This window comes from Haliotis asinina, chromosome 14 (assembly GCF_037392515.1).
Source record: "Haliotis asinina isolate JCU_RB_2024 chromosome 14, JCU_Hal_asi_v2, whole genome shotgun sequence".
Taxonomy (NCBI): Eukaryota; Metazoa; Mollusca; class Gastropoda; order Lepetellida; family Haliotidae; genus Haliotis; species Haliotis asinina.
Genome location: NC_090293.1, coordinates 24,456,201 through 24,472,062, shown reverse-complemented (window position 1 = coordinate 24,472,062; position 15,862 = coordinate 24,456,201). Strand labels below are relative to the sequence as shown.

General features: G+C 40.6%; 2 protein-coding genes across 2 annotated transcripts in view; both read left to right on the top strand.

Annotated features, from left to right (window-relative positions):
- LOC137262284 (tetraspanin-8-like) overlaps positions 1-15,862 on the top strand; it is a 133,744-nt gene that overhangs the window by 96,444 nt on the left and 21,438 nt on the right. The gene's annotated exons all lie outside the window — the stretch shown is intronic.
- LOC137260722 (uncharacterized) overlaps positions 8,697-15,862 on the top strand; it is a 31,124-nt gene continuing 23,958 nt past the window's right edge. Inside the window, exon 1 of the mRNA XM_067798305.1 lies at positions 8,697-8,843. Coding sequence (XP_067654406.1) covers positions 8,697-8,843 — 147 coding nt within the window. The remainder of the gene's footprint in view (positions 8,844-15,862) is intronic.

Sequence of the window (15,862 nt, the reverse complement as noted above, 5' to 3'; positions counted from 1 at the left end):
CGTGACAGTTCTATAGTTACGGCGCTATGCTAAGGTACTCCTGTTATCCCATGTATGCCCATCAGAACATAGGGTCTGTAGCCAAGAATCTGGCTAACCGGGTTTAGGGAGCGTCTGTATAAGGCCGGTGTGTCGACTCTTCACGCCTACAGTGTACCATACTCAGATTTTTTCAGCATTTTCATGTTGTTTGCATTTTTCCCGTAACTTTGAAATGGAAGTACTTACATGAACTCTTAATTTTATTTGGTTAACACTCTAGATACTGTTTGACATAATATGAAACCCAAACATTAACACTTACAAACCAAGCATCATTTGTTTTATTGCTTATACAGAAATGTACCGCTTTATCATAAAATGCATGTTTTTTCAAGGTAATGTTTGCCTTTTTGGAGTTACTTAATATTCTTTAAACTTCAAATACCTTTCAAATTCATAATGATATTTTCAACCCTTTCAACTGAATTTTATTTGGTTATAATGAGATATTGAACAGGTTGGTAATGTTAAAGTTTACACAGTACATATCAGTTTAGCAAAGATTATTTTACTGGTCGATGAATCTAATGCCACTCTGTATCAACAGACGGGTGATAAACCATACCCTATTATCTGTTCATTGTTGTCATTAAATGTATGCCAGCTCACGCTGAGAAGATAAAACCAGTCTAGCTACATGTATTTGCATTACAAGTTAAGGTGTAGTCAGCGCATTGTGGGACTATTGTCAGAAGGGCGGCTGCATATTGTTCCGCAGACAGGGTTGTGTACTTAGTCCCTGTGTTTTTATATAAGAGATCAAACTATTTACTGTAATGCCTGATGCATATTTATAAGGCGTTTCAGTCAGGGCAATCCCCTATAGAATTATAATGACTGATTTTCACCCTATCTTTAAATACACTGGATATATTCAAAGTAAAAAGAATTATGGAATGTCTAATTATTACAGGAAAGATCATGTTGATATTACTAAACATACACTATACATATTCTATAAGTATTTATTAATCCCCAGGCCCTGTGATAAGCGGGTGTTTCCCTATCAACAAGTGTACTTGCCTTGTACTTACATTTTGTAACCATGAACTGCGTTGTTCATTACCCGTAAACCTTCTTTCAGTTTTGAAGTAAGCGTGTATAAATACAATTGTAAATACTTGGTTCATCCACCTGGATTCTACGCTTCAGGGACTACGAATCCTAACACTGGTCTTTGAATAAGAACCCTTGTGCTATTACCAGTTCACAGTGTCAAAACTGATCTATATCGGCAATGAAGTAAAGCGCAATGGCTGGTTAGCTGTCTTGTAGGCTGTGGTGTACGGTGCTCTTTAGAGCACAGCCTCAGTGGATTGGTAACGGTAAAACCGAACTTGTGATTATCCATGCTGTTACGTGAACCCTCAGCTACTTTGTAAAATATGGGGATCTGTGGTGGAACGTGGAACTAGGATTATTGCTGTTTCTATGAGGCCGTTTAGGTTTATTTGTCAAATCATATATTTTACACCTTAAGTGACCTGATAAGACAGCAAGGTTTTAGTCAAAGTGGCCCAGTCTGACACCGTTCTAACCCAGTTTTTCTAAAACTTGACGTCACCCCAACCCAGTCTGCTGATGTCAGCGTATATATGTGTGACGTCCTCTCACCCAATCTGACGTCAACGTATCTACGCCTGACGTCACCGCGACTGCCTCTGATGTCATCATACCCCATACTCACGATATGTTAAATAGAGATTATTACACGATCAAATGTGTCATATACATGCAGTTTTGTATAGCCTGAATTTCGCATGATAGTCTTGCTCGAGTGTAATAATGTTTTAATTATCCAATTTATTCATGTATATTTGTGCAGTAAAACACGGTAGGCATGCGTGACGTCACGTTCAGTTGTTTAATGAAATGACAGGCGACAAAACACAAAACAATGGTTGCTTGGCAAAAGCGACATGTGCACATGTGCACATAATGATATTTATTACATATAGATAATAATGACGATTATGCGTAGGTGAATATTTATGTGATTATGTGAATATTTACAAAAGATACACCGAGTTATTAAAATGGAGAAGGGAAGATGTTAGTTTTTTCCAACTGTATAAATAATTCATTCAGTCCAATCCTTCAGTGCTTCTACCGTGTGTTTAGTTGAAACGTACCACCCGGTCAGTTTCGTTTTACTAGATCAGTTATAGCGTTGTGAAAAATTCTTCAAAATATTATTGAAAAGTTAGAATTTAAAATTCGAGGTATCCATGTACCAGGAAGATCTTGTCATATTTTCTTAAATATCATAACCGAAATTCGATCTTATAAGAACTGTGCGTAGGCAAGAACTCCGACCTGTGACCTAGAGCGGTTGTCGATACACGATCGATAACAATGTTGATTGATCCCGCTGAGACACGTTATCAGTAGTCAATTAGACGATCACACACGTGATAGCTCCTCTCGCCACCGTGACGGCAGTGTCAGCTACACATAGTAACAATGTTGCACTCCACACACACAGGGTAGACACGTTCGACGTGAACAATTGACACATCGACACAAGGCCAGGCACCCGTTCTGCGGAGCCATCTGGGCTGTAGGTCTGCGTTAAGGAATGATTGTTATCGACAGGGCTGTTGTTGTTTTGTGGAACGGCACACACCTGAACAGTTTGCAAGTTTTTACTGTTGTTGTTGTTGTTGTTGTTGTTGTTGTTGTTTTACACCCGACCTAGCAATATGTTCTTTGTATGTTGGTGTTTTGTAAATACTGGATCCTACAATCCAGTGTTAAACACTGTGACATGTATTTGTGTGGAGTGTATACAACTGTGTAATATATGGGACAAACAAGTGTGGATGTACTTGTATGCAGTTGTTTAATGTACTATTCTAATATTTATAAGGATGTGTTTGTATGCAACAGGGTAATATACGAACCACAAATATGTGCATGTGATAGTATGTAATAGTTTAATATGTGATACTAGTACAGAAGGATGTGCTTCTATCCAGCAGTGTAATATGTGAGGCAAAAATGTGTGAATATGATTGTCTGTAATAGGTTAATATATGGAGAGTGTGGTTCTAGGCAATAATGCAACATGTGAGACTGATGATCTGGCAAAATGAATTAATGCTAAATTATCCCGAATCGGTGCCAGTTTCATTAAAATGAGACATTTGTGCATGTTTCTGCTTAACAAGATCATACACCATATTAACAAAAGAAGACGAGCACCTCGTCTGTTCAGTCCACCAACAGCATGAAGGTGGCCCATACAAAACTGAGAACCCCGGGATTATGATACTTAGAATGTCTGCTGCAAGAACGGTTGTGAGATGGAGCACCATAGTACCCGTTCGTTGCACTACAGTCAGTGACATTACGTCGGGACCTTTGACCCTTAATCTCGACATCATGGCAGACTGAACATGTCATTTGATATTAAACCAGTTCGTTTAAGTACAGACTGTACAATTAAGACTGGAATGTTTATTTAATCGTACAATCAGTGATATCCGCGGGCATAACAGAAATATTTCAATGTCAACACAGCCAGCTTGTTTGTCGTCAGTGGCGACGTGAATGAACGACCCCCTTGTATTTAGCTGATCCCTGCAGCGTTGATATACATGTTCTCCAGTTAAAGCTGTATGCGGGTTACACGAGATTTTAATGAAGGTGTGGAAGCGCTGCTACGAGTTTTGATGAGCATATGACACTCTACCTCAACCTTAAAACTCAATGGTTTTTTTCAGTGCTTCTATGTACATACACCTTGAACTTATAAATGGATATACGTGGCCTTGGGGTTCGTAACTCGTCCAGCGTAGTTGCCTCCCTTACATGTATATGGATTTTGCGTCGAAGACGTTGGCATTCCCTGAAACGTTAATGTGATACGTCGTGATATATTTCGAAGATTTTTAAAAAGTGGTGTGAACCCACGTCATCCACCCACTCGTTCACCCGGGGTAAGATCTGTAACCTAGTGGTTAAAGCGTTCGCTCGTCACCAAGAAGACCCAGGATCGATTCCTCACATGGTTTCACACTACTTCGTTATTATTTCAGGCCCCAGCGTGTTAAAACATCGTCACTTAACTGGTTTAGGGATATACTGGTCTAACATTTAGTCAAGGATATACAATTATCCTATTAAAATATGCATCCACAAAATCTAAAGTAAACTTAAGTGGAACCCAGACCTGTGGCTATCTCGACTTATCAAATCACGGTACACCTGATCTGTTTCTAATACATGAACGTGTTGTCTTGGAGACTTGGTACCTGAGTGCACAATGTAGCTCTGCAGGTGCAACTTGAATTTAACAGGACGGTATTTCAGTCAGATATACTGAACCCTAGGAACTGGGCGTCAAATCCGTCTGTTTCTTCAAGCCCTTTGTTGTTTGTCTGTTACGTAATCAAATATAATGATATAAATGAACTGAAATAACATTCAATTCATTATATGCAAGTTTGGTTGTGGTTGCATGTAACAATCAGAAATCGACCAGTAATTGTTTGATACCCAGTCATTAAACTAGATCTTAAGAAAGTGAAAGAATGCAAACACGCGTTATTTGTCAAATGAATGAGAAAGGAACACGGGCAACCGGAATAGATCGAAATACAGTTGTGTCAATTAGAATAGCTTTTTATTTGTTGGTAGAATATAATCAACATGAGTGATTTTATAACTACACAAATAACATTGCTTCTATCAAACAGCATTTATTCAATCGAAGTCATCATGATATCAAACGATATTGAAGGCCTACCCTATAAAGACCAATGAACAGCTGGGATATTAAATTCATAAGAATTCCTGTTCAACTATGGAAATACCGTAGTCATGCTAAAATATAAGTCACATATTTATTTTATATCAGATTTGGGATCGTTGGTCCTCAGTATGAGGGAATACGACCAGTGATTGGATGTGTGGATATATGAGAGCAGGCAACAATGTGTCTGTGGACTGTAAATAATCGAGTGCAGGTTAATGAGTGGTTGATGGTATAAACACCAATGAACACAGTCCGCGGATTCATCAGCAAGTCACAAACAGGATCTACCCAACTCTTACTCGTCAGTCTTAAAGACAAGCACTAGAAAATGACAATGTGTGAGCTAGTTAAATAAATGAATGAATGAATGAATGAGTGAGTGAGTGAGTGAGTGAGTGAGTGAGTGAGTGAGTGAGTGAGTGAGTGAGTGAGTGAATAGTTTAGTTTTATGCCGCACTCAGCGATATTCAAGCTATATGGCGACGGTCTGTAAATAGTCTGGACAAGACAATCCAGTGGTCAACAGCTTCAGCATCGATCTGCGCAATTAGGAACCGATGACATGAGTGAATCAAGTCAGCAATCCTGACCGCATGATCCCGTTAGTCGCCTCTTACGACAAGCATAGTCGCCCTTTGTGGCAAGCCCGGGTTGCTGAAGAAAATAAATAAATAAATAAATAAATAAATAAATAAATGAATGAATGAATGAATGAATGAATGAATGAATGAATGAATGAATGAATGAATAAACATAACGACAGCGGCTCCAGGTGGTTTCATAGAATAGAACATATTTTAAGTTCTCAAATCAGAATTTGGAAAGTGAAAAATAGAATATCGTGAAATGTCTGTCGGTGATCGTACGTACGTCTTTCAGGCTATTTAAAACCGCTTCCGTTTCAAATGTTTATTCCCTTTAAGTGAGAGCTGCGATGGCTTTCCGATCAGCCGCGGAACGTGGAACTGTTTATCTTATTTTGGAATAACCAGTCATAACCTTTTCAAAGTGGCATGATTGAAGAACCCTCATTATTATCACGTTCTTTGCACGTTCTGCTGTGTATTCGGAGACAACGTTCTTTATGACTTGAACTGTATTCGCATAGCCTCTTTGTTCAGTGAGTATAAAGGATATATATTTACATGTATAATGACACAGACATGTGGTCCCTTTCCAGAGTTGCGTCCCTTTGCTGTGAGTCCATCTTCTGTAAGATTCGTTCCCATAAATATCTTTGGTCTGCCAGAACCAGAGTGAGTGAGTTTAGGTTTACGCCGCTTCCAGCAATATTCTGGCAATATCACCAGACTGGGAGACACCAGACATGGGCTTCACACATTATAACCGCGCAGGGAATCGTACCCGTGTCTTCGGCATGACGAGCAAACGCTTTGACGCTTTAACCACAAGATTTGATTCCTCACACGGGCACAATGTGTAAAGTCCATTTCTGGTGCCCCCTGTCGTGGTGTTGCTGGAATATTACTAAAAGCGGCTTTAAGATGACTCAAGCACTAAAATCATTCAAAAACTGCTTTGACACAACACATCAGTGAAGTTTAATTAAAGTCTTATTTTTTTGCTGCTTTTGAAAATACATGTAATATGTATTTGAATTTAAAAACGATTGTACCCATGACACCTTTCTGCAATACCGATTTGAAAACAAACCCCTAGAAACCCGTGTATCTTATGGATCTCGATTGACTGGTGTACACCGTGTGACGTCGATACACAGAGTGCATTGATATGAAGGTGTCGTAAACCCGTCGTCACGTCCCTGTCAACACTACAGCTGATTACAGTGGAGGGACACTCGACGTGAATGTCACTACTGGGTCTGGGCAAACAGCTGTCTCGTTTATGATATACTTTGTCGCATTATATTACTGCAGAAATTAGGGATGTACCGGCGACACCCTAAGTGCCAAAGGTAATCATCGAGGTATACCGTAAGACTTACAGATCTTATGTAACACATGGTATAAAGTGTAACTTATAAGTAGATATTGTAACGCCCTTTGTTTATGTTACGGAAATACCCCAACTGACAAATTTCAAAATAGTGAAAAGGTTCAGATTGTTTGATTGAAGTATAGTTCCATCATTGTTGGCTGAGTGACATGTGTTTCACCAAATCGACATTTCCGTGAAGTCGTGATAAAGTGACAAACACACATTAATATTAGGAAGTAAATACCAAAGACATATTGGTATGATTGCAGCCATAGTCATTTTCTGAAATAAAACTATGTAGAAAATTGAAAAAGATACATGGACATTTGGAACTGTTGATAAAAAAAGTTTGTCCCTGAACTTTCATTACATTTATATACTTGGGATTATCCCTGTGTGTCGGATCTTGCTGTTGAATAACATCCACCTCCTTCCGTCGATCTATAATCTCGTTTTCTGGCACCAGCATCAAAATCATAAAGTGCAATGTTAAAACTAATGTGTTCCTTAATTGATGAAAAGTCTGTTTAGTGTTTTATTGACAGTATATTATAGAATTTTACATATATCGTCCTACAACTTAGTTCATGTTCTACCTCTTCCCCCTTCGCCTTCTGTAAGTGATTTATTCGACTTGTTGATATTCAGTACCTACGAGAAGTCACAGTAAGATGCGGGTTAGAACTGATGTTCAGTAACTCTTGCTTGTCGTAAGAGGCGACTAAGGGGATCGGGTGGTCAGATTCGTTGATATGGTTGACAAATGTCGTCGTGTCTCAGCTGCGTAGAATGATGCTCATGCTGTTGATCACTGGATTGCCTGGTCCAGACTCGATTATTTACAGACCGCCACCATAGCTGGAATATTGCTGGGTGCGGCGTAAAACAACATACAGACACACAAACATTCACCCAGTATAAACGCTTATGACCGGTGAAAAGTATGACAGCTCTTTGGGAACTGCAATCCCGACCAACCTAAACTCTGCAGTAAATCATTTCTCAACGTCTTTATCGTCCAATGACTTTTATTAATGATAACACATAAAACACCGCTAACTTCCCCGTGGGGCCTAACAATGAAGGATTAAGCCCCAAGAGACCACGGACATCTTACAAATTCAAAGCCACCGCATTAGAGACTTTCTCAGATCTCCACTACACAACACAATGTGACTATTCACGTGTAGTGCTATTTCCTTTGATGAGTTGAGAAGCCCTATCTTGTTGCGCTGTCTTCCCTCTACCGGGATCCTCTATGTTGGCGAAGCCAGACACAGTCATGCCATTGAGAGAAACCTACCCTCTATTGTCCTCGATGTATGCGTGGACAAAAATAACACCTTTAAATATTTTGTTAAGGACTTTCTCAGCATGGACGGATTTGTTTGTGGGGAGCATGGAGGGATTTGTTTGTGAGGGTGCATAGACATATTTTCGGAGTGGTATATGATATAGCTTTGGAACCCATTGCCTTCATATGTGAAGGATTCACTGCTGTCAATATGCTTCGTTTGTGGCAATATATTTGCGGTTGATATGCCACGCTCGTAACCCAAGAGGACATTTCTGACAGAGGATCCCTCACCTTTAAGATCTGTTCTAATGGATTTCAAAATATCTGTGGACATGATTTCTGATTTGGAAAAAAAGTGCACTCTTTATTTTGATGTGCTGAAGAAGCGTGTTTATACGAACCACACTTGCCCATCAGCTTCAATGGTAACTGAGTGAGCAGGGCGACCTCAGTCGCCAACACCGGGGTATGAGTCAGTTGTTATGGGAAAAAGAAATATACACGGTAGTATTATTTGATGTGTGATCAAGTGTTTTATGATTCACGTTTAATGGGTTGTATTGAATACCCACTTGAATTCAGGACAGGAGTGCAGAAATAATATAAGATTTCAAAGAGGGCGACACGTAACATTCAGCCATGGAAAATACTCAGCTGTCTGATGGACGAGGTTTGGTCAAGGAAGACAATGACTTCCCCGAGTTCCTGAAAGTCAGATCCAAGCCAAGGATCGTGGCGTATGTTCCCATGGAGACCGGAAGGATGGACACGATCGATGCTGAAGAGGTAAGTATTCATATTGCCATGACAACCAGGTCTGCAATCATCCAGGAAAGGCCGGGCAAAATCAAACTTACTTCTTGGTGTTTATGAAATAACCTGAGCATATCTGCTTCTTGCTGTCTTCGGGCCAAATAGTTACCAAATAACATTTGTTTGTCTGCTTGTTGGAGGAAACAGTATACACGCTCGTCTTCTCTACAGAGCTTCTGGGGTCAGGCTCCACATACACACAGACGAATGCTTAACACCCTAGCGTTATCCACGCCAGTTCTCAATGCCCCATGATTCTCAAACATTTCTCCTGTACATTTTCAGTCTTCAACTTCTGTCCGTGAAATGTACCACATTCTACTAGAATATTTCCCAACCCACGTCAAATATACTATAAGACTTTGTAGAGGTGACTTGTGAATAACATGTAGCCAACGGGTGAGTGAGTTTAGTTTTACGCCGCACTCAGCAGTATTCCAGTTATATGGCGGCGGATTGTAAATAATCGAGTCTGGACCAGACAGTCCAGTGATCAACACCATGAGCATCTACTTGCGCAATTGGGAACCGATGACATGTGTCAACCAGGTCAGCGAGTCTGACTACCCTTAGTCGCCTCTTACGATAAGCACCTTTTATGGCAAGTATGGGTTGCTGAAGGCCTATCCTACGCCGGGACCTTCACGGGTAACCAGTGAACAAGACAATCCAGGGAACAATTGCATGAGCATCGATCTAAACGGCTGAAATACGACATGTGTCAACCAAGTCAGGGAGCCCGACCACCCGATCCCGTTAGTCGCCTCTTACCACAAGCATGGGTTACTGAAGATACATTCTAGCTAGGATCTTCGGAGTCTTGGTCAATAAAGGGGAATAGGTTTTAATGCTTACGTTGCGTAAATGTATGTAATGCATGCAATACTAGAGTGGCTTGTATTTCAACAAAACTAGAACTTTAAAACAAGTGCCAGGTTTAACTGAATTGTCTTTAGAATCCTTGACAAATTCATGTTGTTCCCCGCAAAGGGTTTCCGTCACAGGACATGGAAATCAGAACTCAAGGGAGTACAGGGTAGGGAGTACAGGGTGGGAGTACAGGGTAGGGAGTACAGGGTGGGGAATACAGGCTAGGGAGTAAAATGTAGGGAGTGCAGGGTGGGGAGTACAGGGTGCGGAGTGCAGGGTGGGAGTTTAGGGTAGGAAGTACAGGGTGGGGAGTACAGGGTGGGAGTTTAGGGTATGGGGTACAGGGTGGGAGTTTAGGGTAGGAAGTACAGGTTGGGGAGTAGAGGGTGGGGAGTGGAGGGTAGGGAGTAGAGGGTAGGGAGTACAGGGTGGGGAGCACAGGTGGGGAGTACAGGGTAGGGAGGAGAGAGTGGAGAGTACAGGGTGGGGAGTAGAGGGTAGGGAGTAGAGGGTAGGGAGTACAAGACAGGGTCTTCAATATTGATCCATGATCCATGACTCCCGTCAGGTTCTTTATTAACACATAACAACACGACATAACGCAGTATAGAGCAAGCGGTCTCCGAATCCTGATAAACGGAACAATTATAAATCATCTGCCTAAGCAAAATCAAGGTTTACAAGCATTATCATAATGCATCTTCTCTAACCCAGGTAAGTTATGAAGTGAAGTGGAGATCGTCCTTGCTCTAAAGTCGTTGCTTCATAGTATTTTAGGTTCCAACTAAATTTGGAACCGACCATTACTATGTGTTATGTGGCAACTGTCACGGACTCTTGTATCCCCGGCAACCAGGATACAATTTCTCATGCCAACAACCAAAGTTTCTTTTCTGGACGTGACTCAGTTGTTTTGCTGGTGTAAGATCTAGCCATGATATGATCATTGGATGCCATATAGGAGAGGTACAGTGCGCTGTCGAAAGAAGTAAAATTTGTATCGTTATTGTGGAGAAGGCGCACTAATTATTCTAAAGGTGACAGAAGTAGTGGTCACAATAGTAGTGATAGCAGCAGCAGCAGCAGTAGCAGTAGTAGTAGTCTGTTGTTCGTCCGTATGATGACGATCTGTAAATGATCGAGTCTGGGCCAGACGACTGAACCATGCCATGCATTATCCGGGTCGGTGAGCTAGACCAACCGATTCTTTCCACTCGTAAGATGTGAGTGAGAGAATAAGTGGGTTAGTGAGTGAGTGCGAATACCTTTACGAGTCTTTTAGCAATAACCCAGCTATATCACGGCAGGAGACATCAAAAATGGGCTCCACACATTGTGCCCATGTGGGGAATCGAACCCTGGTCTTCAGCCCTTGTAAGAAGACCATGCCTTGGTTGGGTCCCTGTTATTGTACCCCGAGGAAATGCCCCGTCGTTCATGATATCATCCACTGTTTTGGGGATCTGATTATTTATTTGGATCCGATTATTTACAGTTCGACTACATGTAGCTGGAATATTGAATGGTGATAAACAACAAGCAAATCCAAGTCAACATATACTGAATAATCGCAAAAATAAGGAACATATAGATACATACACTTAATATTGTGAGTAAGTATACCTCAACGTGTTTGATATTTTAGTACCTCGTTACAGGGCGTTGTTAATACAACTTGTCAACATCTTGAAACCGGGTACTAAATAACTTGACCCTTGACCTGTGACCATTAACCCTTGAGTTGGCAAATGAACCTAATTCCCTGAGACGTACAATACTGTATCGCCTTGAGAAACTGTCATATGAAATTGACATGTTTAGGTAGGGATCTCTCCCTACAGCAGGAAGTGGCAGTCAGATGCATATGGGATCAAAGTACGGTTTGTAGGGGTGAGGGGTGGGGGGAATATTCAGACCAGTCAATGGAATTTTTATGTGCATATGTCAAACATTTTGACATTTTTTTGTAAGAAAGAATATAACTTATACTATGAAATGTTCTTTTGCGCATGTCTTCAGGGTTGGTAGGCCAGTGACATCAAGAAAAGGGAGCGAACTTTTCTAAAGCTTTCTTAAGACAGGATTCTGTATCGTCAAAAATAGGTGATGTGGCATCCTCGACTTGTAAGCCTAGACATTCGATTCCTCGATTGTTGTATCTGTGTTTGCACCAGTTCCGGTCACTAGGGACATACATAAATATGGACACTCCTTTGTGTGCATCCACTAAAAAATTTAAATATTCGCGATGAGAAGGAATTTCTTGACACACGATATCAATACAATATAATCTAATCAGGTGCGTTATATAATATCGAACATTTTCCCCGAAGATTCATGTATAACATTCCAGTCTACAAAATTAAAATCTTGTATCTTTATCAGTATCTATTCATTATATTCAAGACAAGTTTTGTGTGCTCTCCAAAATATATTTGAGCTTTAGAACCTTTCCGATCTTCGTTTGCAATCATTGGCAGTGTTGTTTAGAGTTTTATTTCCCATTGCTGTAAAGTCATTTACTATACCGGACGTACTGGTCCCAAGTTTGCTGGACATTTTGTATTTTATCCCTTTTTGGTAATATTTTGTAGCATTCCAAAGTCCTTGACAGACTAAATGGCTGATCCCTCTCTGTTTTCATGGCAATAACAAATGAATAGAAGTAAAAACAGGAGGATTTCGTCAAAGTAAAGAAAAATATCTAATTCAGCTTTGAATCCTGAGGAACCTGGAGAACTTTTATTATACTACTTTTCTCTCTATATAGAAGCCTTTGAGTCTTGCTATCGAGTTGTTAGTGTGATTGTAACAATGCACTCTTGTTGTGTGATGATTTTCTACTCATCACTCTGCATTGCATGTGTTGTAGTAACAAACAGACAGGTAATACATTCTAGGGAATCAATGTTTACGCCACAAGGAGAGGTGGATGTTAACGGTATTTCGTGTTGGCAACCCTCTCACGGCTACATGGCAGCACAACAGCACTCGAACAGGAAACAGAGACAAGATCACAAGAGTGCTCTCCCTTCCCACGAAATACATGATCACGATAAATGGGCGATACGGGAATCACAATAGAAAATATATATTCAGTATAGTGTGCCTGTCTATACACAACCTTTACTGGAAAACCTGGAATATCAATTGTGTTTCCAACAATGAGCCACCGTGGATAGTCATTTACGAACGCTTCATTTGCGACAAGGGAGATAACAGGCCTCAGCGCGGTCGCTTGTAATACCCACTCGTATCAGTCGCTGATACAGCATCATTTCAAATGTGTTTTGTAGGGCTGGCGGGTACCCGGGAGGGGTGAGTAATGGGTTGGACCCCGTACCCGTCTCAGTACCCATAACGATTAGGTGACTAACAGAAAAAACAATGCCATATGTTTTCTTTCATGATGAAAAAGTTGTATTGTTGATGATTTAGACATAATTACGGTCACTTCTTTTGAATATAATGCATGGTTGAGATACTGAAAAAACTTTTAGTTTTCGAGCTACTACTACTACTACTACTACTACTACTACTACTACTACTACTACTACTACTACTACTACTACTACTACTACTACTACTACTACTACTACTACTACTACTACTACTACTACTACTACTGCTGCCGCCGCCACCACCACCACCACCACCACCACCACCACCACCACTACTACTACTACTGCTACCACCACCACCACCACCACCACCACCACCACCACCACCACTACCACTACCACTACCACTACCACTACCACTACCACTACCACTACCACTACTACTACTACTACTACTACTACTACTACTACTACTACTACTACTACTACTACTACTACTACTACTTAATCAGAGAGGGCCACGCATATGCCAGGTAAACAAAACTTCCATGATAACCCATGTTCTGGGAGCGTGTTATTGACATAAGACTAAGCTAAGTACGCATATAGATACAAATCTACATACATGCGTATAAGGAATCAACAGGCAAATTGGGGAATGGAAAATCACAGTAGTAAAAACTTATTTAGATAATCCCTGATAAGAATTCGCAGGCAAGACTCGCATATATCGACACAAGTATAAGTGTTTCACCGCTCCCTCTTACTAGGATTAAAGAGATATAACGTTTAATCCTATTGATATTATTTAAAAGGATTAGCACAGACAGATATATCGTATTTTAGAATGCAAATCAATGCCATTTTATCATTGGCACAGCAACTGTCATAACGGGTTGTGTTTATAGATCTATTACAGTGCTCTTATTATTTGATTATATCGATCTCGAATGATATGTCCACCTAACAACCACCTCGACAGCATGTTTGTCATGTTATGTCCGCAACTGAAGAATTCTCCATGACCTGAATAAGGCGTTGCTAACCCATTAGTCAACTAAAGTGACCCTGGCACATAGAGGATGTCACTTAATGACTTAATGTATCTTGCTGAATGCGATTAATGTCGACACGCGCGGCCCGACAATATATATCTCCTTTAGCACTCGATCATCGACAAGAGGATTGGAAACCAGGGAAATCCTTGACGTGGGCACAATAACAGTCTCCAGAATGATATATATCTGTGTGTGTGTGTGTGTGTGTGTGTGTGTGTGTGTGCGTGTGTGAGTGAGAGAGAGAGAGAGAGAGAGAGAGAGAGAGAGAGAGGAGGGGGGAAAGAGAACCAATATCAAGTTAAATGTCAGATCATTGCAACTTAATTTAAAACATTGAGTGACGTTATTTTTACGCCGCAATATTTCAGAAACATCATGGCGGGGGACTTGACCATGTGGGGAATCGAACCAAGGTCTTCGCCGTGATCAGCGAACGCTTTAACCACTAGGCTACCCCACCAAACCTGACGGTACTAAGAAACACATTGCAGACTGGATGTGTTACATAAATCTTGGTTGCAAGTTTTGATCACCACCAGGGGTGCTTAAAAAGCGTCACCTAGTTTTTGGACCTTAAAAGAGAAATTTTGGTCACACGCGCCACGTATCCCCTCCCTCGGAAAGTTGAAAAGGTCAAAGTACTAACTCTTGTGAATGTCGGAGTTTATGGGATAACCTTATTCGAGCAAACCGACATAACACAATATTAGTCGAACCATATAATTTTACGATGCATTCTGCAGTTTATTTCTAACGTAGTCTTTAACTTTCTTAAATTATCTTTAAATAATTCTCCATTTTTTTCTGACGAAGGTACTGTACCTACACTTTCTTAAAGTCTCTTCAGGTAGATGAGGGACAGTATCGAAGATGTTTGTATACCGACTATAATCTTCAAGACAGACCATAAACATATAACTGACTCCTTGAGTGCGACTGTAGCTGCTTGATATTTACAGAACAATTGTAGCTCTTATCAGATATAGTTCAAGATAAGATTTATATAGTTGCACTGCGAGATATGTCAAATTTGAAGATATGTTCAAACAATTTTATTTGTTTCTGAGACAAGCTATAGACAGCTTCGTGCGATCACCGTCCAGTGTCTGTTTACATACTGGATTTCGTGACCTGACCTCATCAGTGGGTGAGTGAGTGAGTTAATGAGTGAGTGGGAAATAAATAAATAAATAAATAAATAAATAAATAAATAAATAAATAAATAAATAAATAAATAAATAAATAAATAACATTCGTCCCATTACAAAAGACTGATAACCGAAGTCGAAACTTGTAACGTCACACACACACACACACACACACACACACACACACACACACACACACACACACACACACACACACACACACACACACACACACACACACACACACACACACACACACACACATATATATATATGTGCTAGATAATTATTGGTCAAAGTGTTATTGCATGTGGCATCATTTGTGGTAGTTGTAGTGGTAGAAGTATTTGAGGTGGTAGTTTATGTACGTACTACCAGCACCCTGCCGCGGGATAAGGGGCTGTGGTGTAGCCTAGTGGTTAAAGCGTTCGGTCGTCGCGCCGAAGACCCGGGTTCGATTCCCCACATGGGTACAATGTGTGAGACCCACTTTCTGGTGTCCGCCGCCGTGATATCGCTGGAATATTGCTAAAAGCGGCGTAAAACCAAACTCACTCACTCACTGCCTCGGGATA